General features: G+C 41.2%; 1 protein-coding gene across 1 annotated transcript in view; it reads right to left on the bottom strand.

Annotated features, from left to right (window-relative positions):
• Nucleotides 1-4,853, bottom strand: part of SLC1A1 (solute carrier family 1 member 1) — a 74,311-nt gene extending 69,458 nt beyond the window's left edge. Inside the window, exon 1 of the mRNA XM_037061761.1 lies at nucleotides 4,320-4,853. Within this exon, the coding sequence (XP_036917656.1) occupies nucleotides 4,320-4,410 (91 nt within the window). The 5' untranslated portion in view covers nucleotides 4,411-4,853. The remainder of the gene's footprint in view (nucleotides 1-4,319) is intronic.
• Nucleotides 4,854-27,809: the final 22,956 nt, after the last annotated feature.

The following is a 27,809-nucleotide window of genomic DNA, read 5'->3' as shown; positions in this document are numbered from 1 at the left end:
ACTCGGATCAGAAAGCTCTGGCACAAAGTCTCACACAGCAGTTGTGCTCAGAGTTCCCGCTTGGAACACAAAAATCCTTCCCTTGGTTTCTGCCTGTTCAACAAACTGAGAATCAGGCTATGGGGCACAAGACAAAACAATTAACCCTTTCCATGTTCTTTTAAAAAATGAATAACGCTCTGGAGGCTGGTATTCACTTAGACTGGGTATGTCATCAAAACACTTGAATCACCTTGAACTCTGTAGTATAGGGCAGACACTAAGCAGAACAGAGAAGTATCATGAGACTTTATTTCATAAGAAAATATTAACTTCCTCAGAATCAAATTATTCATATTTACCTTAAAATAACATTTATCAAGTGCTTATTATATGCCAGGCACACAACTGTGTTTTTCACATTCTATTAACCAACCCTAATAACAAATGAGGTAATGATAAATATCCCTATTTTCTAGATGAGGAAATTGAGGATCCCAGAGAACAAGAGATTCATTTAAATGGTAGAGCCTGGCAGTGTCAGAATTCAAATCCAGGACTCTTGACTCTAGGCTCTGGGCACATTCTATCACACTACAGGGGTGGTAAGAATTGTCATGAAAGCAATGAAAATTGTTCCTAATGGTATTTTAGTAAAGGTCTCTCATCTAAAAATCCAAGATATTATTTCTAGGACCTTGTAGGCTTTCACAGAAATTAACAAAGATGATTATTTAACTCTTCAATCTTATCTTGTGAATAAGAATTTGAGAAAGTGTTTAGCACTTATCATCTCCTTGTCCATGAAAAGAATGAACTTCCACACGTAATAAAAGACATATTATGTCTTGAAAAATCAAAGGCTTTAAGCTGATTCATACTTTGGCCCCTCATTTTATTTATTTTTATTTTTAAAAGATTTTATTTACTTTTAGAGAGAGGAAGGGAGGGAGAAAAAGAGGGAAACATCAATGCATGGTTGCCTCTCATGAGCCCCCTACTGGGGACCTGGCCCACAACTCGGGCATGTGCCCTGACTGGGTTCACAGGCCTGAATCCACTGAGCCACACCAGCCAGGGCATGGCCCTCATAATATTTTAATAATCAAAATATTTTAAAGTGTCAGGGCTGCTGACTTATATCAGGGACCAAACATTTCAATGGCTGTAATCAGAAGGTGACACTCTGTCAGGGTAGTTAATAAATTTAAGAGTTTTTATTTCTTTAAGATCCATGTGCTAAAGGGTCTAGAAAGGAAGCCACATGAAGGTGTTCGTAATTTTCTGTATCGTTTAAGATTATAAAAGTAAACATTATAACCTCCTAAGGGCTTATGGATGGACTCAGCGTCACTGCTATAAGTTAGCTGAATTTCACTTCTGGCTAAACCAATGAGCTCATGTAGTGTTGGGAACTGCACTGCCTGGTTTCAGGAGCTGTAAACCCCCCAGAGACAAGGCTGAGTGAGCCACCTTTGGACTGTGAGCCACTAAGAAGACAAAGCTTACCTCCCTGGCAGGAGCGCTGCTTCTGCTTCATCCATCTCTGGCCCCCAATGCTTGGTTAGTTAGTCAATGATGGGTAAGACCCCTCAAAGGGGGGGCAACCTAAGCCAGACATGATCACTTGGGAGGCCTTCATGGAAGGACTTGGGGGGCTGCAGCAAAGAGGAGGTGATGGACCCTCAGTCCCCGGCTATTCTGACATAGCCTGAGTCCCCACTTCTGTCTGGGAGAGGCACTTCCTGGCTCTAATCCATTTAAGTCTAAAAACCTATGACCAGAAGGGCGGTGCAGCCCTTTGCCAGCTAGAGTGGTTCCAGGGTGATCGAGCATAAGAAAGAGTTCCTAAAGTCCTGTGAAACCTGCTTTGCTAAGAGTGTTTTCATTCATATGATAAAGGTCTCGAGCAGGAAATGAGTATGTCTCCCAAAGTTTTTGCAACCCCCTTACCTGACAGACACTGACTCAGACTAAGCCCTCAGATTTCTTTGAAATGTTATCTATCATTTGATTCTTGCTGCCTGACATTGATTGATGAGCTTTACCTGTATTTCTGTATGCTATGAACCTAATAGAAGCCGTTGAGGAAGGGGCTCTTGGTTCTTCTCCTTTGAGAGATTGACCACCTCTCCTCCCCAAGCAGATCATGTCTTGGTAGTTTTATTTTCATCTGTGGCGGATGGGGGGACTTGCATGCAAAGTTTCCCCCACAATGTAGACTACACAAACAGGTATAACTTCCACACAGGCCTGGTCCTCTGAAGGAGGAGGGAAAAAGGAAGACCCTGGGAAGTGCCTGTGATGGATGGGCACACTAGGGGTGGCCTACGCTTGACACTTCTCAGACCAGGAGCAGAGGCACTAGGGGACTCTCCCATGTTGCTCCTGGAGAGGTAACTGTCCAGAAAGACTTCAGCTTTTCATTTTTATTTGTTGATTTTCCCTTCTGAATAAAGCTCTTGGCTCACATTAAAACTGGAGGAAAAAAAGGCCCTGGCCTCATAGTTTGGCTGGTTCATCCAGATGCACCATTGTTATGGGTTCAATCCCTGGTCAGGGAACATACAAGAATCAACCAATGAGTACATGAAGAATGGAGCAACAAATCAATGTTTCTCTCTCTCTCTCTCTCAAATCAGCAAACTAAAAATAAAAAATAAAGTAGAGGAAAATGACCATCAGAACTGAAGGCCAGGTCTGCAAATAGGCATGTAATCCCTCTTGACCACAAAGGCGTTTTTATGCAATAGGTTCTAAAGGCCAGAGAACAACTGTTCAAAATCCTTTCCAAACCAGGAGCACTTGGTTAACAGGTGAGTATCTCGGGAGAATCCATGACTGAAAAGGCAGGATTCCACTTCCACAGGGAAATGCCAGCCTAGGATTACCACCTCCCTGCCCCCAACTGTTCTTAAACTGAGACTTAACATTAACTCTGGACTCTTATCACAAGGAAAACAATGAAGGACGTCTTATCTATTCAGCTGCAGGGAAATCAAATTACTTTCTTTGTAGTATCTGTTATTTAAACATTTAAGCAAGATAATCTTCCCTAAAAACACTCTAGGCCACTTGGCCATTCTACAGGCAGATTCAGACAGAAGAGGTCAGTGGTCAAGGCTTGGTTCTCCACTTCTCTCCTTTCCTCTCAGAAATGGCCTCTGCTACGGCAACTGGAAAATGTTATTTATTTACTACAAACCTGAGTTTGCTTTGCACAAGGTTCTGGAGGAGCAAATATGGGGAATTAAAATGGGGAGCAGGCAACACCAAACATTTTGAGATGCAGAAACAGCGGGTGAAAGGTTGGGAGAGGGGCAGGCTTCCCTCAATCTCCCCCAGGAAACCCAGCTTCTGTTTCCAAATGGGAAGGGTGACTTTGAAGGAGTATCACCTGCTGCGTGTCCTCAGCTGTGTGAACTCACAGAGTAAAGGACACAGACATGGCTCCAACCCAAAGAGGAGCATCCCAGAGCCTAAGTTGTGAAAGAGACAAACCGGCAGAAATTCAGAATCTAAACAGGAAGAACTCATACCTCTGAGCAATGGCTCAGACATCCACCTAGTCCAGTGATTTGTCAGGAGCGAACCACTTCAATACATTCTTGTTGAAAAACAAGCAAATATGACTTAAAAATAATTTTCAATGGAAAAACGAAGCGGAGAGCAAGGAAGCTTAGGGAGGCTATCTCCACACATTGGCAGGGAGTAAAAGGGAAAAATCTGGGTTCTCCTAGGTCTCTTCTCCCTACCTCCGTGACCTCTGAATTTAGCACGCATGTGAGCCTAGTGCAGACAGTCGGTGCTCGCTGCCTGGGAAGGCACCTTTTCAGGCACTGCCTACGGTGATGAAGGGCAACGCCCCCATCCTACTGCCCCGGCCATCCCTGAGGCTAAGGTGCCTCTTCCAGTCCAAATGAGAACTGTAATCCACAAGCTCTGTTCGGGCAGCGTGGCTCAGGCCAAAAATTATGAGGAGAGCAGGTGTAAAAAAAAAAATTAAACCATGTTTGCTTCCCATATGGGAAGAACTGAAAGCTACTTGCTTCCCTTTCCCCCTTCCAAACCCTTTAAACCATTTTTGGGTAAAGCAGGAACCGGCTGCTCGTGGAGCACCCACAGGGGAGTTCCGGAAGAGCTTTGTTCTTGGCAAGCAGAAAACAATACCCTTGAGGGGAAGCTCCCGCATGGAGTCCAACGCCGAGCAGGCGCGGAGGGACCCGAACACTGGGTGTGCCAACGCCTGGCCCACCCTCGAACACCCCCTGCCCTGCACGGGGCCTGGGCTCCGGCGGCGCGTGAGGGTGCGCGCGTCGCCCACCCGCCACTCTACTCACCTAGCACCACCGCGGCGACGGTGAAGAGCAGCAGCCAGTTATTCTTTAGGAAGCGTTTGAAGTCGCATCCCTTCCTTGCCACTTTCCTCATGGCGGGCGGTTGGGCTTGGCGCCGCGGCCAAGGCGGCGGCGGCGGCTGCGGTGCGCGGTACTTGGCCGGGCGGGTCCGGCCCGGAGGACAGGCGGCGGTTCCGCGGCGCAGTGCGGGCGAAATGCCGGAGGTCGGGGAGACGGTGCTGTCACTGCCGCTGTCACCGCCGCCGCTGCCACCCGAGACTGCGCGCGCTGCGATTTCAGCTCGATGAATACGCGTGGTGGGCGGCCCGGCTCCTCCTGCCGCCGCTGGGCTGTACGGCGCGCGTGCCAACCAGCGAGAAAGGAGGGAGCAGCGGCGAGAGCAGGCAGGCGGGCAGGTGCGTGTGTGGAGCGCCCGCGGTCGCGGTGGAGCAAGCGTGGGAGCGCGCCCAGCGCGGAGTGTAAAGCTAGGGCAGCGACTCGGGAATCCTGTGCCCCGCCCCACCCTCCTCCTGGAGGGTCTCGCCTTTTTTTCCCTTCCCGGCCAGGAATTTCGTATTTAGGGTTTCCTCCTCCCGGTAATCCAGAGAGGGCGGAGCCACTGACCCTTCGGGTTTAGCCTTTACTCTGCACAACTCCTCCCGTCTGCTTTCTCCACCCCAGCCATTACCAGCGCCCCACCGCAGGTCGTGGTACCCTTTCGGGTGGGGAAAGTTGGGGGAAACTGAGTTCTGCCTTGGGTCCCCTTTGCTTCCCCAGGTCGCATCTAGGAGGAGGGAAAGACTTCTGGCCGAGAAGGCAGTACAGGATTCAGTGAACTTTCACTCCAGGCCTCTAACCATCTCGCCTCCCTCCGCCCTGGGGGATTATTAACTCTCCTTGTTGAGTACCAGGAGGTGAAGGTCCAACAAGATCCTCAGTAAACAAATGGCTTGGGGTGGGCCCTCTTAGAACTTCACTTCTGCTCTTTGGGAATGGCTCTGTGGCTGACAAAAGCCTCAAAACTGTGAGACTTGCCAGAGTAATCAGGACTGAGATCCCGACCTAGTGATTGTGAGAAGGAAGTGGGCAGGCCCCTCCCTGAGGCCAAATGCATTGGAGAGGCAAACATGAGAGTTGGGAGAAACTAGGTAAGTGGTACCAAGTACGTAACACACTGCAGAATTAGAAAATTAGAATTTTCTAATTTTCTTCTATTTTACCCAGTTTTCTTGCCGTTGTTTACACAAACTGTTGCCCTCTTTTCACCACATCACCATCTTTGCACCTCTAGACTGCCTTCTCTTTAGATTTACTAACATTGAGTAACCTTGAATGTTTTTGCTATTGTGGAACCTACTCTCTCATCTCGGAGGTTGGAAGATCCCACCAGCTAGATTTTCTGGTGACTAAAACTCCACCATTAGAGAGCTTCATTGTTTTGGGTTAATTGATTCAAGTATCTTAGAAGAGATAATAAATGAAGCTTTATGGACCAAGGGTGTCCATCCTGTGTCCCAGGATGGCTATGAATGCGGCCCAACACAAATTTACTTAAGTTTTTATCAGATTTACTTAAAATATTATCAGATTTTTTTTTGTTTTCATTAGTATTTGTGTATTTATTGTGTGGCCTAAGACAACTCTTCTTCCATTGTTGCCCAGAGGGGTCAAAAAGTTGTACACCCTTGGCTATGAGTGAGTTTTTCAGCTCCTTTCCAGAAAGTAAGTTTTGAGAGAAGGGAGGATAGAAGGATATCAAGGTCACTGTGTGCTGAGAAAGACATGAGGAAATGTCAGGAAAAGGGAAACTATCAAAAAAAGAGGAAACAAAGATATTCATCTCACAGTAAAAAAACTAGAAGTACTCAGATCTCCAACATGAAAGAAATAGTAAATATATTATGGAACTCCCATGCAACAGTACACTGTGCAACCTGTATAAAGGAAGTTTATGAAATTTCTAATAGACTAGGATAGCATGTTATAACACTATGAGAGAAAAAAGATTAAAAATGTATATACGATTTGTTCACAGCTATGTAAAACAAACATATAAAACAAAACTATGGACTTAGAAAAAAAGTCTAGAAGGAAATACACTAAAATTTTAACAATGGTTATCTTTGGTAATAATATGTTTGATTCTTTTTGCTTTCTGTATTTTCCAAAATGTTTATTTAGCATACCCAGGCCCATTACATTTGGGGGTAGAGCAGTATTTCAGAAATAAACAGGCCCTGAAGAGAGGAAAAATGTGGAAGAACTTAAAGTGAACTTTTTACATCAATTTTTTGAGGTATAGTAAGACAATTACACTTGGGGTTTGGGGGTAAAATATGTAGGTTTAAATCTCAGTAGCACCAATTACTGGTTGAGTGGCCTTGGGCAAGCCACTTAATTTTTGTGTGTGTCAGTTTCTATACCTGTAACGTGGGGGCATTAATAGTTATCTTAATGGGTTATTGTGAGAATTGTGTATAATAGACTTAGACCAGCACCTGATGCACAGGAAGTACTATCACTGGTTTTAGTTTGAGTCAGCCTGGGTAGGCAGCTTCTAACTCCCTCCCTCTTTTTGCCTGCCTTTTGTATACACACCCTGAACAACTTCAGAAGTACAGGATCAATATGGATCAGTAGTCATTGCTTTTTAGAATTGCAATGAACCCTAAATCTCTTGCACGTTCGTAGCAAAAGCCCATATAGTGCATACTTGTTTTATGCTTATTTAATTATGCAAATTTAGAATAATGCAATATTAAAAAGTCTAAATATATACACTTATTTTGAAATAATAAAAATCTCCTAAATTGGAAATAAAACTTAAGAGTCCCAAAGTTCAAAGTGCATGGGCCAAATGAACTATAAACTGCATTTATGCTATTGCCACATGGCTGTTCTGCTTTAGCTGGTAATAAAAAAAAGTAATAAGTAATAATTCTGATACACTTATCATGTGCTAGGCATTTTTTGAAACCACTTTATACACATTAACTTATTTGATCTTAACAACAGCTTAATGACTATTGATTGCTAACTCATGGGGCTGTTTGAAGAATCAATCAAATGAGATACTGTGTGTTATCACCTTCGTTTTAGAGCTGCGGAATCTGAGGCAAAAAGAGGTTAAGTAAGATGCTTTGATTCTCTCCATTAATAAAAGGAAGAGCAAGGATTGGACAAGGTAAACTGTCTCAAGCTAAATGCACAAATCTGCACCTTAAACCACTACCTCTTATATGAGGAACAAATACAGAATTGTTATGGGAAAATTACGCTTGAGTTACATGAATATTACTTTATGCAAGATCTTCAAGAATCCAGCCATCTGTATCCAGGAGACACCCAGATATCCTACCATGCTGTGTTCCAGTGGAACTATGTGCATTTTATGGGGCGGTGGTTGAAGCCTTGAATTTCTTGTCTTCATGGCTGCTACTGGCACCTAATTTTATGTGATTTCTCTGCTTAAGACAATAAATGTTATCAGAAGCATCACTTTGGGGAGGAGGTAGAGTAGAGACCCCCCTGGTGCTTAAATTCCATTCTTTTACACTCTTGGCCTGGCATAGTCATGGCCACAAATGATCTCAAATTGGACATGTGTTAAGAGGCATTTCCCTCTTCCTAAGGGGATCTTAGCACTCAGTTCCTGGGGGGGTGGGGGGTGGGGGGGGGAAACTTACTCTCCTGCGATAAGAATTTTAAGCCAGGTAAAAAGAATTTTTAGGATCCCTGCACCCCCACCCCCAATAGAATGTTAACATCTACCTTTTTCCTGGTCCCTCAAATTCCTTCATCTTGCCAAGACAGACCTTTGGTCAATTCTTAGTAGATTACATTTGGCAAGCATTTTGTTTTGTTTTGTTTTGTTTTGTTTTTTGTCATTTGTTTGTTTTTAACGTTTTAGTAACTGGCATTTCCTTTATTGTTACTCTTTTAAAAAAATTGTTGACTCGTGAACTCTTTTGTTATTAAAGAAAGGAGTCTTTGACTTTGCCACACAAGGTTAAGCCAGCAGGTGACAGCCTGGCTTTACATATCAATTAGGGTAGAGATGAAAGAAACATACAATTAAAAAAAATTTTAAAGACATTCAGCAACAAAAAGTAAGGCATCAGCTTCTGAGCATTATCTCTAGAAATAGTTTGCTGGGTATATTCTACTATCCCAAAACATACTCAGCTGCTTTGTCCTCGTGCTGTGGTAATGGGAGAAGGAGGTCATGGGGTAGCAGGGTCTCCTTCAGTATCAACAGCTGTGCAGCCACTTAAGACCAATGGATGCTAAGAAGGATGCGGTCAGCATATTCAGACACCCTTTTTAGCAAATTCTTCTTCCTCCAGTTTTGATCTGGATTTAATTTATCTCAGACTTATAAAGAATAAGAAAAATTGTAGTTAATTAAATCTTCACAATAATTCTCCAAGCAATATTTTATAAAGATGATTTGGCCAGAAGAAACTTACGTATTAGTTAGATGTCCTTGAACTCTTGGATTCAACAGAACTTTGCTCCATTGGCATTATTGCTCACTCTGAGAAACTGAAGAACAATCCCATTTTGTTTTAGAATATGAAAAAAGTTATCTGCTTCATAGAAGCTGCATGTCCTTGAACAAGTCATTTAACCTCTCTGAACCTTAGTTTCCTCACCTGAAGATACTATTTGAAGTAATAAACACAAATGATCAATACATATTTGAAACATATGAAAAAATTTTCATTCTCACTAGTACTCAAAAAATGAAAATTTAAACCAATATTTGCTTACCAGCTGAGTAAAGATATTTTAACATAAAATATTTTAAAATTCACAATTATAAAATTTGTAATTTTAACATCATAGATTGTAAACTTGGAGAAGGTGTGGAGAGATGGGCAATGCCACACACTGCCGGTGATCCTAAAACTGCTCTGACTTTCTTGAGGATAATGAGACATTTTGTCATGTTTTTCATCAAAAGTATTCTTTCAACCATCCTACCTCTAAAAATTTACACCAAAAAAATACCAAAGGGCTGCTCATCCCAGCTCAGTTGGAAACAACTTAACTGTCTAGTAAAATTGGCTAAAGTTTGACTAAATATAAATTCATTGGTCTAAGTATAAATGTGTTTCGATCAGTCATAATCATGATTCTTTTCCTTGTTTAAACTGTCCCATCTTTGGCCAGTGGGTGTCCCTTCGTTTTGGCTCCTCTGTCCTTTTAACAGGACCATTTGTCTTCAATAATATCTCTATTTTATGGATCAGCTAGGTGTCCCAAGACCATCTCATACATTTCTTGCCCTGGAACTGTAATTGACCACTTTTCCAAAGGGTCCGGGTTCTTTCAGTGGAAAATAATATTTGGAAAATACAGTCTTGTGGATAAGGGGATTTATTGCTACTAGGTTGTCTATATTGCTAGACCTTTTTCATGGATAGCACTCAAAAGTACATATTTCAAAGTAATACACAAATAATGAGCACATGCTAATATTTCCTATTAAAATTTTTAATTAGGTAAAATATGTGTAATAAATTTTATCATTTTAACAATTTTTAAATGTATGGTTTTGTGGCATTAAGTACATGCCCATCATTCTGCAGCCACCCCCACCATCTATTTCCAGGATTTTTCATCTTCCCAAACAGAAACCTGTACCTATTAAACACTCACCTTTCACTCCTTTTTTCCTCCAGCACCTGGAAACCACCATTCTACTTTCTGTATCTATGAGTGTTTGTCCTTTGTGACAGGTTTTTTTCCACTGTAGCATAATGTCGTCAAGGCTGAATAATAGTCTATTGTATGTATATACCACATTTTGTTTATCCACTCATCCGTGGATGAACTCGGATTGGTTCTACCTTTAGGCTATTCCGGATGATGTTGCTATGAAATAGGTGTACAAATCTCTGTTCAAGTCCCTGCCCTCACTGCTTTGTGTATATACCTTGGTGTGGAATTGCTGGATCATATGGTAATTCTATCTTTAATATTTTGAAGAAAATTCCTGTTAAAGGTGAGATCGTATGGTATTTGTGTTTCACCCCCTGGCTTATTTCACTTAGCATATTGCTCTCCAGTTCCATCCATGCCGTCACAAAAGGTGGGAACTCCTTTCTTTCTGCTGCATAAAATTCCATTGGGTAAAGTACCATAGTTTTTTGATCCGTTCATTTACTGATGGGCACTTAGGTTGCTTCCAGCACTTGTCTATTGTAAATTGTGATGCTATGAATGAACATTGGGGTGCATAAGTTTTTTTGGATTGGTGTTTCAAGGTTCTTAGGATATAATCCTAGCAGTGAAATTCCTGAGTCAAATGAACAAGCAAGCAAAATACAACCAAAGACACTGAAATTGAGATCAGGCTGCCAGTGACCAGAGGGGAGTGGGGAGGGGACTATAGGGGGAAAGGGTGAAGGGTTTGCAGGAACAATTATAAAGGACACATGGACAGTAACAAGCGGGGGTGGGAACAGGGGAGGGAAGTGGGGAGGGCTGGGGTAGTGGGGAAGGATGGGTGAAAAAGGCAGAAAACTGTACTTGAACAATAATAAAAATGTTTAAAAAATAAAATTAAAAATACAACTGTTAAAAAATATTTTGAAGAAGAGTTATACCGTTTTCCACACCATTTTACGTTCCCACCAGTAATTCATAGGGTTCCACTTCCACCACATTTTTACCAGTATCTGTCATTTTCTCTTTGTTTTAATAGTAACTATCCTCATGAGTATGAGCCAATTCAAATTTAAGACTTCAGGGTTTAGATGAAAAATTTTTAAATTATATTTTATTGATTATGCTATTGCAATTGTCCCAGTTTTCCCCCAGTTTAATTAGTGTAGCCTTTGTTTCTGACTGGATATTTTTATGCTTCTGAGGTCCTCACTAAGTTCCTTGAGCATCCTTTGAGCTCTGCATCTGATAGATTGTTTATTTCCATTGTGTTTAGTTGTTTTTCTCTGTTCTTTCATTTGGGCCTAGTTTCTTTGTCTCCTCATTTTGGCAGCCTCCCTACATTTGTTTCTTTGTATTAGGTAGAGCTGCTATGACTCCCTGCCTCAGTAGCTTGACCTAATGCAGTAGGTGTCCTTAAGGGTCCAGTGGCACAGCTTCCGTTATCATCCAAGCTGGGTACTTGAGGTGCACCCTTTGCGTGGGCTGAGTGTACCCTCCTCTTGTGATTGAGCCTTGATTACTAGGGGCAGGTCAATGGGAGGGATTTACTGAGGCCAGTCATCTGCAACGACTGGCCATAACCACTGACCATTAACCTCCACCCTCAGTGGAGGATCAGCTATGCAGGGACAGGGTGGTGGTGCTCCAATGTGGTCTGTTGCTGTCCACTGAGTGTGCCAGCCCTGTGGTTCCCCAGGTGATGCAGGACTAGGTCAGCTCTCTTCTGTGTTTTGTGGGACCACCCTGCCTGAGTTATGAAGCAATCTGAGATGGCTGCTACTTATGCTGGACTTGGAGATTCCCAGGCAAAGCTAAGCTGTGAATCTAGGCTAGTTGCTGCTAGTGCCAGGCCTGGGACCCCTTAGCAGGCCTGGGGATCCCAGCTTAGGATTAAGACCCCACTCTTCTCAGGGGCATCCAAATGGCTGTTTAATTGCCCTTCCCACACTACTGCCTGTGGGTGCCCAGCCAGCCCTCTTGAGCCTCCATCACACTCCTTACCAGTCAGTTAGTGCTCACTCAGACTGACAGTTTGTCTGTCTGAGGTCTTGCTATTGTTCAGTTGTTTCTTCTGGGTGATTTCTCCACAATTTAGTTGTAATTCCAGATTGGTCCTGGGAGGAGGTTAGTGTGGCTTCCCTTCACTCCTCCACCATCTTCCCTCTCTCCAATTTCTTTCATTGCCACTGGGCTGGCTATTCAAGTTTTCTGTTTCTTCTTGGGTCAATTTTTGATAATTTGACTTCCAGTGAATGTGTCCATTTTATCTAAGTTGTCCAATTTATTGGCATAAAGTTGTTCAAAATATACCCTTTTATTCTTAATATCTTTTAGTTCTGTAGTGATGTCCTCTTTTTCTCTTCTGATAATGTGTTTTCACTTCATATTTTTCTTGATCAGTCTTGTCTGGGTAGGAGCTTGTGAATGTTATCAGCCCCTTTCCCCTAAAACCAGCTTTTGGGCTTATTGATTTTCTGCATTGTTTTTCTATTTGGTAGGCCACATTTTGACCTTCCCTCATCTCTGTAACCTTGTACTCTAAAATCCTGAGTGCTTGCCTTGGCTATCGTGGCTCAGTGGATTGAGCATGGCCTGCAAACCAAAGGGTTACTGGTTTAATTCCCAGTCAGGGTACATGCCTGGATTGTGGGCCAGGTCCCCAGTAGGGGGCACATGAGAGGCAACCACACATTGATATTTGTCTCCCTTTCTTTCTCCCTCCCTTCCCCTGTCTAAAAATAAATAAACAGGACTTCCGGCCAAGATAGAGACATAGGTAGACACACTGTGCCTCCTTGCACAACCAAAATAAGAACAATCACCATTTAAAAACAAAAAAAAACCAACCAATACTGACAGAAAATTGAACTGTATGGAAGTCTGACAACCAAGGAGTTAAACATATTGATCCAGACTAGTAGGAGGGGCAGAGTCAAAGAGCCGGGACAGAGAGGGCTCATGGCAGGGTGGCTGGTGGACCCACCGAGGTGGCAGATGGTGAAGGGGTTCAGAGCACAAGGCGGCTGGCTGGCCAGGCGGTCCCACATTTCCCATACAGATAAACCAGACGAAACTGGGGAGTGAGACAGGCCACGCAACCCAGGGTCCTAGAACACTTAAATAAAGCCTCAAAACACCAATTGAAAACACCTGTGGGGTTTGAGGTGCCAGAAGAAACTCCCAGCCTCACAGGAGAGTTTGTTGGAGTGACCCACAGGGTCTTGGAACATACACAAACCCACCCACACAGGAAACAGCACCAGAAGGGCCCAATTTGCTTGCAGGAAGAGGGGCAAGTGACTAAAATCCAGCAGAGAGCAGAGGAAGTGACATTGTTCTCTCTCTGACCCCTCCCCAACATACAGCATCACAACCCAGCAACTGGGTTGCTCCACCCTGGTGAACACCTAAGGTTCCACCCCCTCACTACATAGCAGGTGTGTCAAGACCCCCAAAAAATGGCCCCCGAAAAAGAACAAATCAAAGCTCCAGAAAAAAATACAACTAAGTGATGAAGAGATAGCCAACCTACCAGATGTACACTTCAAAACACTGATAATCAGGATGCCCACAGAATTGGTTGAATTTGGTTGCAAATTAGATGAAAAAATGAAGGCTATGCTAACTGAAATAAAGGAAAATTCACAGGGAACCAATAGTGGTGAGAAGGAAACTTCTCAGGGAACCAATAGTGGTGAGAAGGGCCTCAAATCAATGGAGTGGACCAGAAGGAAGAAAGAAACATCCAATCAGAAAAGAATGAAGAAACAAGAATTCAAAAAAATGAGGAGAGGCTTAGGAGCCTCCAGGACATCTTTAAACATTCCAACATCTGACTTATAGGGATACTAGGAGGAGAAGAGGAAGAGTAACAAGTGGAAAAGTTATTTGAGCAAATAATAAAGAAGAACTTTTCCAATCTGGCAAAGCAAATAGATTTCCAGGAAGTCCAGGAAGCTCAGAGAGTCGCAAAGAAGCTGGACCCAAGGAGGAACACACCAAGGCACATCATAATTATGTTAACCAAGATTGAAGATAAGGAGAGAATCTTAAAAGCAGCAAGACAAAATGAGAGAGTTACCTACAAAGGAGTTCCCACCAGACTGTCAGCGGATTTCTCAAAAGAGACTTTACAGGCAAGAATGGGCTGGAAAGAAGTATTCCAAGTCATGAAAGGCAAGGACCAACATCCAAGGTTGCTCTATCCAGCAAAGCTTTCATTTAGAATGGAAGGGCAGATAAAATGCTTCTGAGATAAGGTCAAGTTCAAGGAGTTCACCATTGCCAAGCCCTTATTATATGAAATGTTAAGGAGACTTATCTAGGAAAAAGAAGATAAAAAACAGGTATAGTAAAATGACAGCAAACTCACAATGATTAACAACCATACCTAAAACAGAAAGAAAAACAAACTAAGCAAACAACTAGACAGGAACAGAACCTCAGAACTGGTGAACACATGGAGGGTTATCAACAGGGGAGTGGGAGGAGCAGAGAGGGGGAAAAGGTGCAGAGTATAAGTAGCATAGATGGTAGGTAGAAAATAGACAGCAGGAAGGTAAGAATATGGGAAATGTAGAAGCTAAAGAACTTATGACACGTGAACATGACCTAAAAGAGGGGAATGTGAGTGGGAGAGGGTGTGCAGGGTGGAGGGGAGTGAAGGGGGGAAATGGGACAACTGTGATAGCATAATCAATAAAGTATATTTAAAATAAACAAAATATTTTTTTAAAATCCTGAGTGCTAAGGCAATTTTCTAATGATGTCAAATAGATTAATGCCACGAAATAGATTTTATTTTTATACATGTTTTTCTGACTATAAGTTCTCAGTGGGAACATGTTACTTCATTACAGCCAGAAGCAGAAATCTGAGAGGAATAGTTTTGGGTGGCTGGTATTGCAGGTAGAGCACTTATTTGAAGGCAAGATTCAGCTTCAGACTTTTCTCTGTTGCTTACTAATGCGTTGTTAATAAGCTTAGGCTGTGAACTTGATAAAGCTTTAGTTTCCTTGTATGTAAAATGGGGGTAGCAATATCTTGCATCACAGTTTCTGTAAGTAGTAGGCAAATTCAACATGAAACTTTTATGAATCATGACAGATTTCATAAGTATAGTATAACTCGTTTATATTTACTTTTTATTTATTTTTAGCAAAATGGGTTTATTTAGGAACAACAAAAAACTGTAATTTGGGATATAGATATGCAGTCTTATGGTGAACCAGGCACCATCTATCCTGAGGACAAAGCAGAGAAACACTCTTTTATAGAGAAAATGGGGGTTTGAGAGGGGATGTTACACACAGAGTCCATTGGAACAGACTGGGAGTTGGAAATGCAGTGGTCTTTCATTGGCTGGGTTGTGATAGTCTCATTGGCTGAGCTGTTGCCAGGCTAGGGAAAACCTTCCTCCTGCTGGGGTAGTAACTTAGAAAACACCTGATGGAGATGCAAGTGTCTTCCTGTTTGGGGTAATTGACAACTAGTGGTAGGGCTGGAGAGCTCCACCTACAGGCCTTCCCCACTACAACTTACATGAGGTTTCTCTGTTACTCTTCACAGCTTTATTCAAGGTTGTGCCCATTTGAAATGGGGTCACAGAAGAAGGGTTGAGGGATGGGGGTGTGGCTGCCCAGGAGACATTGACACCAAGTCCATGCTGTATGCTCAGCCTTGTTCTTCCCGCTGGCAATACACGCCGAACTCTAGCATTGGAGCTTTGTACGAAGAACTTTGTGAGAAATGAAACTGCCCAACAGTGGAGGAACAAGTTGAAAGACTGAAGCCCTCCCAAAGGTAGCAGAACTCTAGCCTCTGCTGGCTGAGAGGGACATCTCTAGACCTGACCCCTGGCACCTACACAGCTCCCAAGGAAAACATGAGTCAGGGGCCTGGCCTTCTGCGCATGGTTTGTGCAGTGACGAGTCTGGTGGGCACAGTTCAGTTCTGCCCTGCACACTCTGGTCCTGTTTTCCACAGCAAACATGATGTTACAGTTTAGGGGAACAACATAACGTTTACTCACTTTCTGCTTGAATGGCTCAGGAAGTGCTGTGGAAGCCTGTGCCACCTTGAGTAGTGAGAGCAGGTGGATAAAATTCACTCCATGCTTCTCCTTACTGGCTCTCCTCACCTCAACCTCCTCCTTATCTCAGAGGGAAGTAATAAGTAGCCCAGCCCTTTGAAATCTCAAGGTTATTGGGTCCATAAGATGCCCTTTCTTAAGCCTTTTCACTTTAATTGAGACTGAAAGAAGATGGTTAGGCTTATCATTCGTATTCCTAAAAGTCAGTTTATTCTGGTATAATTTCCATACAATAAAATGCAGCCATTTAGAATGCAGTAAGGATTGAGTGATGTTTACACCCACATAACTAATTCCATAATGCAAATATGAAACATTTCCATAACCCTCCACAGTTTTCCAAGTCCCCTCAGTCATCCATCTCCCTGCCCCTCACCCGTGGCTCTAGGTCCCCACTGATCTGATTCCTAGCACCATGGATTAATTGTGCCTTTTCTGGAGTTGTATATAAAAGGATTCATGTGGTGTGTACTTTTCTTGCCCTACTTCTAGCATTCAGCACAATGCTTTTGAGAGTCACATAATGTTGCATGTTTCAGTAACTTCTGGGGGAGGCAGGTCTTTTTTTCCTTTTTTCTGTTGTTTTCACCAGAAAAATCTGACTGAAAACACATGAAACACAGGATTGTTTTCATTGGTAGTTTTTCAGTCAACCGAATTTCTTGCCTAGGTAAAAAATCTGGCATCCCAAGGACACCCTGGAGGACCCCAGGGAATGGGTGTAGGCTCACCCCTTACATTGTCCGCTGAGGCCCAGTGTCCCCAGGGTCTGTTATTAATGTGACTCATATAATTTGTACCACTGAATGTCTTGAAGGCAGGGACTGAGTCTTTTTTATCGTGATTCCTCAGTACTTAGCACAATTCCTGGAATATATTTCAGTGTTTAATAAACATTTGTTGACCTGAAACAAAGCCATTTTACATTAATGGTTAAAATTTTCACATACTGACCCACAGTTATTGACAACATCTGAACTGAGCTTGATCATGCTGAATTGTTAATTGTTATTTAGACTAAGGATATATGCTATACTATATGTAAGTTTCCTGTATTATTATAGGATTATCCTCTTTCTGGCTGCAAGAGAAAAATGTGCTGAAAGATCTATAAATGGTGGGAAGTCTGAAAGGATTGGCTCGTAAAAAGAGGAGGTAGAAAAATGCCCTGATATGGGTAATGCTATAGATTGAGTGTATAAATGTAAACTGAGGTTCTTAAGAGATTTGTCACTGAAGTTTGTAAGCTCTAATCTTGTGGCCCCATCTCTTTAATGGGTGCCCAACCTTTTGGCGTCTCTGGGCCACACTGGAAGAAGACTTGTCTTGGGCCACCCATTAAATACATTCAACACGTAATCACAGAAAAATCTCATAATGTTTTAAGTAAATTTACAATTTTGTGTTGGGCCACATTCAAAGCCATCCTGAGCCACATGTGGCCCTGCAGTTTGGACACACCTGTGAGTCTGTTCAGAGGAATTAACTACTCTACTTACAGATGACAGGTTTGCATTTTACCCTAATGCCATTTCTGTTTTTTTTCTCCTACACCCATGCATATCTTTCCCATGAGTTTTAAATTCAAGGTGAAGCTCATTCAGGCTAGGTCAGTGTTCCCCCAGCTTCAATATTCTGCATATCACCTCCATAAGTCTTTTCTACATCTGTGTACCACTTACACAATTTACTTAAGAGTTTCTTTGAACTTTTTCCCCCCTTAGTGAATGTGTCTTAGTAGAAACTTAATATCACTATCACCAATTGAAAATCAGTACCACTTTCCATGCTCTCCCTTCTCTGGAGCTCACCTGCACCTTCCTTCTCTCCCTCCACTTCCCCCGCCTTGCGTTACCTTTACCTTCCTCTCTCCTAAGCTCTGAGAACTTGTCTTTTGCCTCTGTAACTTATTTCCTAAGCCCCTTCTACTTCTTCTATTTCTGTAACTTTCTAAATAGACTTCCTCATAGTTTGAAAAAAATACCGCTCTCTGAGATTATGGTTAAAATAAATAATAGTGAAAATGAAATTTTATTAAATGCTATAAAGAGACCATTGCCTCATGATTCTGAGTTATAGGCCCGCTCTCTTTATGAAAATAAGCAACAGTTAGAGAAGTGTTAAATCCTTTGTAAGCTGAGTTATTATTCAGGATAATAAAAAACTTGAAAAAGAATGGAAAGGGAGTGATTTCTTCACTATGTTAATTCATTTAATTTAATAATTTGCCAGCACACCAGCTAAAAATATTTTACATATCACACTTTGCAATGTACCAGGTTAGATCATCTCCAAGATTTCTTTCAATTTTCAGTATTTATGGTATTTCAAATATTCTCCAGTATTTGTGTAGTTCTTCCTCCAGTTCTCACTGAAACCGTCCTTGACTTATACCTCATGCACAAATAATTCATTTTTACCAATGACCATCTCCACTCTTAGTGCTGAGACTCACTATAAAAAAAATTGGGAACTTTATGCAATAATTAGAAAAAGAGAGAAACTGAAAATCAGGAAGTGATTGGGAGAAGGCAACTCAGACAAAAGTCATCCTGCTTTCTTGACCTAGAATAGTTTCATCTATTTTCTCAAACTATTTTCTCATCTATTTTCTATTTTCTTTTTAGTTTCTGATGACATTTTCCTTTTCTTGCACTTTCCCGTTGAGAATTAGTTGAGTTAAAATATATAAGCATTCTCCACAAAAGCAAATGTCTGTGGAGGATTAAGAGGTTATTAGTCCTGCACGCCTTACTATAATCCAATCTGTTTATCTCCTTAGTACCTGAGATTACCTACATTGAAGGAAAGGGAATGAAATAACTGATGAGTAGTGCATTTTGCGAGACTAGGGGAGCATAAGAGGAGAGATGGTTGTCTGAGAAGTCATGGAAAGGTAGATGAGACATGAAAGAAGTCGAGTCTCAAAAGTTTAGTGTAGTTTAACCTTTTCTCTACTTCCCCTCATTCTCACTCTATCACCTTAATTTCTGTTCTAGAGACCCAGAAGTCAAATTAGAATACACATTATGTAGTTTACTTGTTAGGTTAAGTTAACTTGTACACGCTAGGGTACTCCCACCATTAGTAAAATTGCTTCTAAGGGAAAATGTAGTGTGTTCTGTGACATGGTATTGTATTTGGTAACCTGAGAACTGTCTGTACAGTGTTCTACACACAGTGGGTAATTAAGATGTATTATTACCTCTGTCTGCCTTTGTAAATCTCCAGTGGGACAGAAAATGTCAGGGAGGTTATTTAGTACGGGCGTGGATTTTCCCAAGAAAACAGTTCAGTTACGTATATAGTGTTGCTGTGCCTTTTAAGTCCTGCAGTAGTTTTCCTATCACGTTAAGTGCAGTGGTTCTGATAGGGAAACTCAAGAGTTAAAGATTTTAGCCTTAGTTGGTAGGCTGAAGTGATTGATGCAAGTGGAAAGCTGTTATTCCAGGAACTGGAATGCATGGCCACGTGACTGCAGAAGGTCCACACGCAGTTCGACCTTTGTGCCTCAAGGGGGTCTGTGAATTGTGTTCCAGGGAGGGAACACTTGCTGCAGGGAAAGAATTGGTGAGTAGCAGCTAAAGAGATGCTAGGAAAATCGATGCTGCTGCTGCTGCTGGACGGCACCTCTTGTCCTATGAACCATTTTTCCCAAACCCCTTACCTACCCTTTTTTCTCCTTCTAAAAAGGTCAGCTAGAAATGAGATGTTAGCACTGAGGGGGTGGGCTGGGATGGGAGTAAAAGACAGAAAAGTGTACTTGAACAATAATAAAATTTTTTTAAAAAGATGGTTTTTGAGAGTACATAACCCTCCATTTTCCGATTGTTGGCATCTGAATAAAGTGTCCCAAAAGACTGAATCCTTGTCTTTATTAAGTAGTTTTGGTAGTGACAAGCAGCATGAATGCTGACTTTTCTAATTTTAGTTTTTCTGATGACTTTGAAGCAGGCTGTTGATCAGTGCTTTTCAAACTGTCTATGGTGAAGGACTAGGATTTTTTTTTTTGTCTCTGATCTGTGGCAGACCAATCCTGGTATGCAACTTGGGCCATGTTTGACTCACCATGCTAGCCTAATGACACACTGAGTCTGTTACCTAGCTAGACAAGTCGGTCTTGAGCTTGGATGTTCTGGCAATGTCAAATTGCATTAAGAGCTTCTGAACACACATTCCTGATTTCTGGGTTCATCTCATTGAATATTAATGAAAAGAGTTCACAGACCACACTTTGAGCAGATTTGATGTGGTAGGTGTGCTCTGAGAGTTCCTCTTATAAAATGGCAGGACCCCTCCAACCCTCGGGAGTCCTATTTATTGACCTAAAATTAATTTAATCTAATGGTGTGTTACATCAACAAAAATGACCTCAGCACCATTGGTATGCAGTATGAATTGGTATACTCGTGTTGCTATTCTCATTCTTTTGAATTCTACTGTGGGTGGGACTTTCCTCGCAAGTCCCCCCATGTGCTGTGAATGAAAGTAAACAAGACAGAGACATGATGTGATCTGCTTGGGGAGGAGAGGTAGCCAGTTTCCCAGAGGAAAAAGGCCTTGAGCAGTGGCCAGTTTCTCAGGGGAAAAAGGCCTCGAGCCCCTTCCTCCAAGGGCTTTTATTGGGTTATAATACACAGGAATACAGGGTGGCAAGGATCAAACAGTAGATAACATTTCGAAGAAATGTGAGGGCTTAGCATTAGTCCGAGTCTGTCAGGAACAGAGTTTTAGGTTTTCCTGCTCGAACCCTTAACATATGAACGAAAGCACTCTTAGCAGAGCAGGTTTCACAGGTTTATCAGGAAGTCTTTGTGATGCCAGATTTTTCCCCAGGACATGCTCTAGCAAGGCAAGGAGCTGCACCCCTCCCCATCAGGTATTCAGGCTTAAGTGGATTAGAGCCAGGAGGCGCTTCTCCCAGAGGTCATGGGGACTTGGGCTTTGTCAAAGCTGGGGAGCAAGAGTCCATTGCTCTTTGTTGCAGCTGCCCGAGTCCTTTTATGATGACCTCCCAAGTGATTGTTTCTGGCCTAGGTTGCACCTCCTCTGAGCGGTCTTACCTGTCAAGGACTTCCAACCATGCTTTGAGGGCAAGGAGGAAACTGAGGCAGCATTTGCTACCAGAGACAAGGTTTGTCTACGAGGCTCACATTCCAGAGGTGTCGCTCACTCATCCTTAGCCACAGGGGGTAGAGTTACAATTCCTGAAACCAGGCAGAGCAGTCCACAACACTCTACCAGAAAATTAGGAACCCTTTAGAGCTTACTCTAATTAAGAAATTAAGAAGTTTACCTTTCTTAAGGTAAATTAAGAAAATCTGTAGAGCTTACTATAATTTTTTTACCAATTATTATTTATATTATATAAACATGATATGAAAATAATTTATAAAGATCTTTCTGTCAGGTTAAGTTATACTGCAGTAAGAATTGATCTCTGAAATCTCAGAGCTTTATAACAATGCACATTTCTTTCTTGTTCATTCTCTGTGTCCATCATGGGTCTGTTTCAGCTCAGCTCCAATTTACCTTCATTTTAAGACCCACGATGAGGAATTAGTCCTAGTTGGGACACTGCTGGTCTTGTGCGCAGGGAAAAGAGAAGCTAACACCCTGGTGATGCCTCCTAAAGTTCTACCCCAAAGTGTATGCATTACTTTCCCTCATATTTCAATGGCCAGCAAGACACACAACCAAACCCAAAGTCAGTGAATTAGGGATGTGTAACTTTCCAGCGGGAGGAGCCTGGAAGGAGTGGAGCAAAAAATTTAAACACTAATAACATCTGTGACACTAACTGTTAAAATTGAGTGGGACTTGGGGGAAGAATAGAGAGGAATTCCATAATCAAGAAAAACAGAATTACTTTTACTAATTTCAACACTAGGTTGAGAACATTTTACTCTCCTTTTCCAGTTTTATTAAGATATAATTGACATATAAATTATATTGTAAGTTTGAAGTATACAGTGTAATAATTGATATATGAGGGAAATGTATATATTGTGAAATGATTACCACAGTAAGATTACTTAACACAGCTATTATTTCTCATAGTGATATGTGGTGAGAACTTTTAAGATCTACTCTCTAAAAAACTTTCAAATATATTTCAAGACTAGGATCAAGGAGCTTTTCTCCTATGTTTTCTTATAGGAGTTTTATGATTTCAGGTTTTGCATTTAAGTCTTTAATCCATTTTGAGTTGATTTTTATATATGGTGTAAGATAGTGATCCAGTTTCATTCTTTCCTGTGTGGCTGATTAGTTTTCCCATCACCATTTATTGAAGGAGCTACCTTTTCTCCATTGATTATTTTTGGCTTCCTTGTTAAACATTAGATGACTATATATGCATGGGCTTATTTCTAGGTTTCTGGTTCTGTTCCATTGACTTATGTGTCTGTTTTATGCCCATATCATACAGTTTTGATTACTATGACACTGAAATATGGTTTGAAATCAGGAAACATGATCAGGAAACATGGTCAGTGCACATACCTAGTTGTGGGTTTAATCTCCTGTCCCAGGCAATTCCTGGTGCAGGCGCATAGGATCCCCAGCTTCTGCGTGTATGACAGGCAACCAATCCATTCTTCTCTTTCATGAATGTGTTTCTCTTTTCCTCTCTCTCTAGAAAGCAGTGAAAAAATGTCCTTTGGTGAGGATTAAACAAACACATGAAAGAAAATAAAGCCCAATATGATATTAACTCAAATTATACCCGAGTCTTCAAAAATTTGGCATCTTTCATCTCTATTTGCATGGTTTATTGTAGAAGATAAAATTATCACAGAAAAAGAGTAACATATTTCTGTTCTGAGACTTGTCAGAAAATTACTTATTTGGTAAAATAAGATAGGACATCTACAATTCCCAGCAAAAAAGTCAGATTGGTTTTAGCAGTTATTAAAAATTCTTAATTCTCTGAGGATAGGAACAACATTTCCTCAAACCATTCTTCAAATAGGGCCAATTTCATAGCAGAGGATTAATAAATTTTGTTAAACATCTAACTTACAGTCATGGACTAATTGAGCCCATTTGGGGTTAGGACTTCAAGATCTCTTACATGTTAAAAATACTTCAGATCAGAAATGCCTTGTCAGAACTTGAAAGAAAGAAGAAGGACAAATCCCCATGCACAAAGATGTGTAGAGGAGAGAAAAAGAGGAAATGTCTTTATTTACATCCTTGACAATGACTTTTTAATTTTTCCTTTGAGCCTATGCTAGTCCTTTGAGCTCCTTTTGGGATGGCTTTTTCTACTTTCTGTTTTGAGAGATATTAAGAGTGTATTTTCTTAAGAGTTCCCAATGCTTAAACATGGGAAGAATAATTGTGTTGTTTTAGCTGGAATATCCAGCTACTTTAAATACATGTTTGTACATCTTCTTCATGGGGCACAGTGCAGCCAGGGAGCATGGCCTGGAGAAGGACCTGTGTATGTCCATTTTGGCAACATAATGGTAACCCATTATGTGTGTGCAGAGTTCATTCACCACACTCTCTTATTTGATCTGATTTTGACACCACTTCTGTGAAAGTAGGACTTTCAACCCCATTTTATAATTGAAGATTAAGTTACAGATCCAGTGTTGGGGAGATCCATGGTGATCTCCTTCTCTTTTTCTCCTTTCCCCATCCACACATATCTCAGGAGTGCCCATATTCTTACATGACAACCTGAGATCCCCCACTGTTGATTAGTCTATCACTGACTCATCAAAATACTCTTCTCCTTGGTCATAGTTTATTGAGCTGAGGGTTAGTACTTGACCTGAACTATGTTAATCAGGGTTTATCTTTAGGATTTTAAAAACTGGAACTGAGAATTCCCCTCTTCACTGGCATAAGCTGAGAGAGCATTTGACTTAATCATTCCACTGAAAACAGCTCTTGCCCTGGCTGGTGTAGCTCAGTGGACTGAGCCTGGGCCTGTGAACCAGAGGATTACAGTTCGATTCCCAGTCAGGGCACATGCCTGAGTTGTAGGCCAGTTCCCAGTGGGGGACACAGGAGAGGCAACCATACATTGATATTTCTCTCCCTCTCTCCTTCCCTTCCCCTCTAAAAAGATAAATAAATAAATAATTTTATAAAAACCAGCTCTTGTCCTAGTCACCTATGACCCCACTGTGGTCATATCTAGTAGTCAATTCTCAGGCCTCACTTTCTCCATCATTCTCCATGCTGCTGCATTAGCATGGTTGATTACTTTCTCCTCCTCCATTTTCTCCAGGTGGCTGTGGGATATCAGTCTCCCTTGCTTGTCCTCCAGTCTTGCTGGCCATTCCTTCTTAGCCTTCTTTGTAGGCTTTACACCTGCCAGAGGGTATAATCAGTCCCTTTTATAAGGATATATTTTCAGGCTCTGGAAAGGAAAAAGCAACTTGTGATCTTTGAGTGCCTTACTTCATAATGATATTAAGAGGGTTTTTAAGAAAATAATTACATAAAGGATGGGAGAAATCCAACAATGTTAGGTTAGAGTGAATGTTAGAGGTAACTTTATACACCCAGAAAAATGATATGATCTATCCAAAGTAACTTGGTTGGGGTTAGGGTTAGAACTAGAACCCTAGTATCCCAAGTCACTTTGACCCTTAACCCAGGCTCTTCTTACCATATATAAGATGCCTAATTCTTCCTTTCTTTCTTGTCCTTTCATTCCCACTCTGTTATCTGAGGTCACATGCAACTATGTAAACCCTATTAATAATATCTCCACCAATAAATTGTGGATAATGTATTTACTTATCCACAGTGAGTGTAGTGACACATTTTAAATGAACTCAGGATAACTGAAGACTATAATATAGAAGGCAATCTCACACAAACTGTGAATGAAATATAAATGAATCCAAACTCAGCAATTTATGGGCTCACCCATGTGAAAGAATAATTACTTTAGAATATGTCACAAAGGCAGGTTTAAGTCTCATCGTGAGTAGACTTTTTAATATTCTTATTTAAAAATGAGAAATTATTTCCTCAGAGCTAAGTTCTACTTGGCAGTAATTGTCCAGGACTCTGGAAAAAGTTATAATTTAACCAGTGAAAAGGAAAAACACTAAACACTTCTAAATTCTTGATAGTTTTAGAAGGGTAACTATATAAGAAGAAGGAAGATTTATAACAAAAACTAAGGAGAAAAAAAAATATATACCTTCACACATGCACAATTCTAGGTAGTATAAAATCAAAGTTTCTTCAAATTTGGAAGATCCACTTCAGGATGCCAATAGGAACTGTGTCACCTCCAACTCTTATGTCCTTTTCTGAGTAATCCCTCTCATGCTGAAATCATGAGAGAAATTAATTGGCTCATTTTGGAATACATCACATCCTCTGACTCAAAGACAGCAGGGTATAGTCTCTGAAATACATAAATGGGGATGTATTTACCAAAATAAGAGGAGATTCATGCTGGAAAGGGAGAAATAACAGGTGTCCACTACTGTCCCTTAGATTTGTCCCTTTGCCCTTTCCCCCATGTCCATAATGTGTTGAGAAATAGCAGGTATAGTGCAAAAGGATCTAGACTTAGGTTGCAACACTCTCTATAATCTTTGACAAGTCATATTTAACCTTTTTGTGCCTTAGTTTTCTTATCTGTAAAACTAGAGAGGGCTTTAACATGTTGTTGCAGAGATTTCTTCCTGCTTCAGATGCTAAGAATTTATGGTGCAAACTTGGGTGCTGTCCATAGTTCTGACAATTTAAAATGAAATCTTTATAACCACAATGAGTAATTAGAAAGCTTTATTATGCTATAACCCAAAATAGAGTTTTATTCTGGTTAGACATCAAGATTCTGAAGGCCGGGATTCAAGTAGCCACTCAGGTTGGGGTGATAGATAACTGTGGAAGAAATCTTGGGACTCAGAATTAAGAGATGTGTAATACAGTGCTCATCTGTGTTTTGGTCTGTCTGGCATTCATTGACCCTTCTTTTGCTGACAGCACCACAGTGATTTTCCTTTGGTTAATCAGTCATCGCCCATTGGTCCCTATGATTCTGGAAGAGTTGACTTCACCCTCCACTTTCCCTCCTCCATTTACTCCTCATCATTTCAGTGAGGGATTCTAGTTCTGTAAAAGATTCCAAACTGGGATGAATTATAGGAGAGCTCTACAAAGTTGGCTTTAGTATCCAGTACCAGTTAAGGAAAGCTTAGCATCTTTGGAATATGATTAAGACAGAAACAGTGAAAAAGAACATAAAACAGAGCCAGGAAAAAAGAGGACCTGGAAGTGGAATAGGCTGGTCTCAGGTGCCAAACCGGGGGCTGCAATCAGGAAGCTGACTGCTTTCCACAAACTCCCATGAAAAGAAGAGGTGACGTTTCCTGGATCCCTGGGGAGGGTGTTCTCTATGAAGCCACCCATTGGAGAGAAAATTTCAGCACCTCTTTCAGCATATTAGACTCAAAGACCATTCTAAAAGCAGAGGGAAGTTCAGGATGGAAGAGATTAACTAAAGAGATTTACTCAAGAGATTAACACTTGAGTAAAAGAGTTTAATTTCAGTTCAACATTAGCTGAGATTCTGGTTGGAACAACAGATATAAAAGTACTCAGAGTACTATTAAGCAAAGGCAATGATATGGATGAACACATTGGCTGGTATTGGGTTGGGGAGCATGTTCAGGGACAATGTTCTGTTGCAAATAGTATCCGAGTCATCTTAGAAGAAATATAAGAGTTATGGCAGAGAAGTTTATTACAAGTCTAAGGTACAACATGAACAAGGAACAAGGGTAGTAGAATAACAATAAGTGGGCATTTTTGTAAGAATCACAGGCTGTTCGGTGTAGCTGCAGTCTAAGCCCAAGGCAAGGAGAGGATAGGAACTGAGCTGGAGAAGGGAGCAGAGCCCAGATCTCGAAAGGCCTTTAGTATGTTGAGAAAGAATTGAGCCATTTCCCTGTAGATCAAAACTCACAGATTGGTATACCATGGACTAATTTTGACCCTCAGATATTTTGTTTAGCCTATACAGCATTATTTTACAAATTGAAATATCATTTAAAATTGGGTATCACATATCAAAAAAATCTAGATTTCTGAACTTTCTGGAAAAAAATGAGATCTGGCAATATTAGGCATGCATGTTGATAGGGTGAATATTACCCAGAAACAAAATACTAGCTATCTTCTCTGACTGGGACATGTGCATTTCCAATTTCTCTATAGTCCTCAGTTTTCTCCACTGCTTCCTCCACCAGAACCTAGCTTATCTCTTTCTATCTGCATGGCCCTTGTAGTAAAGAGAGTACCTGAGAAGGTCTTAGATACGTGCATTGGAAGTTCGAGTTGCCCCCAATATGCTATATGTTCATGAGTAGGTCATTCAGTGCCACTGGTCCTCAGTTTCCTCATTTCTTAAGTCCAGACTAATTTATTTCCAAGGTCTCTCTATGATTCTATTATAAACAGTGATGGGAAAAAAACCCACTACTTTACATTTTTCAAAAATTTGTATACTTTTTCACATCCCCTGTAAGATAAATACTATGTTCCTGATTGAACAGATAAGTAAAATGAGGTCCAGAGGGACAAAGAAACAAATCCTGTGCCCTTTCTCCCACACCACACTATACTGTAAGACTATGTTTGAATTTCCCTGTTTCTCATAATCATAACCAGGGTGGTACATAATCGTTAAAATAACAAGATGCAACCAACCAGCATGTATGAGATAAAATATATGGGATGCA

Source organism: Sturnira hondurensis, unplaced genomic scaffold, assembly GCF_014824575.4.
Source record: "Sturnira hondurensis isolate 20B ecotype Veracruz unplaced genomic scaffold, ASM1482457v3 Scaffold0013515, whole genome shotgun sequence".
NCBI lineage: Eukaryota > Metazoa > Chordata > Mammalia > Chiroptera > Phyllostomidae > Sturnira > Sturnira hondurensis.
This window is presented reverse-complemented; position numbering and strand designations above follow the sequence as displayed.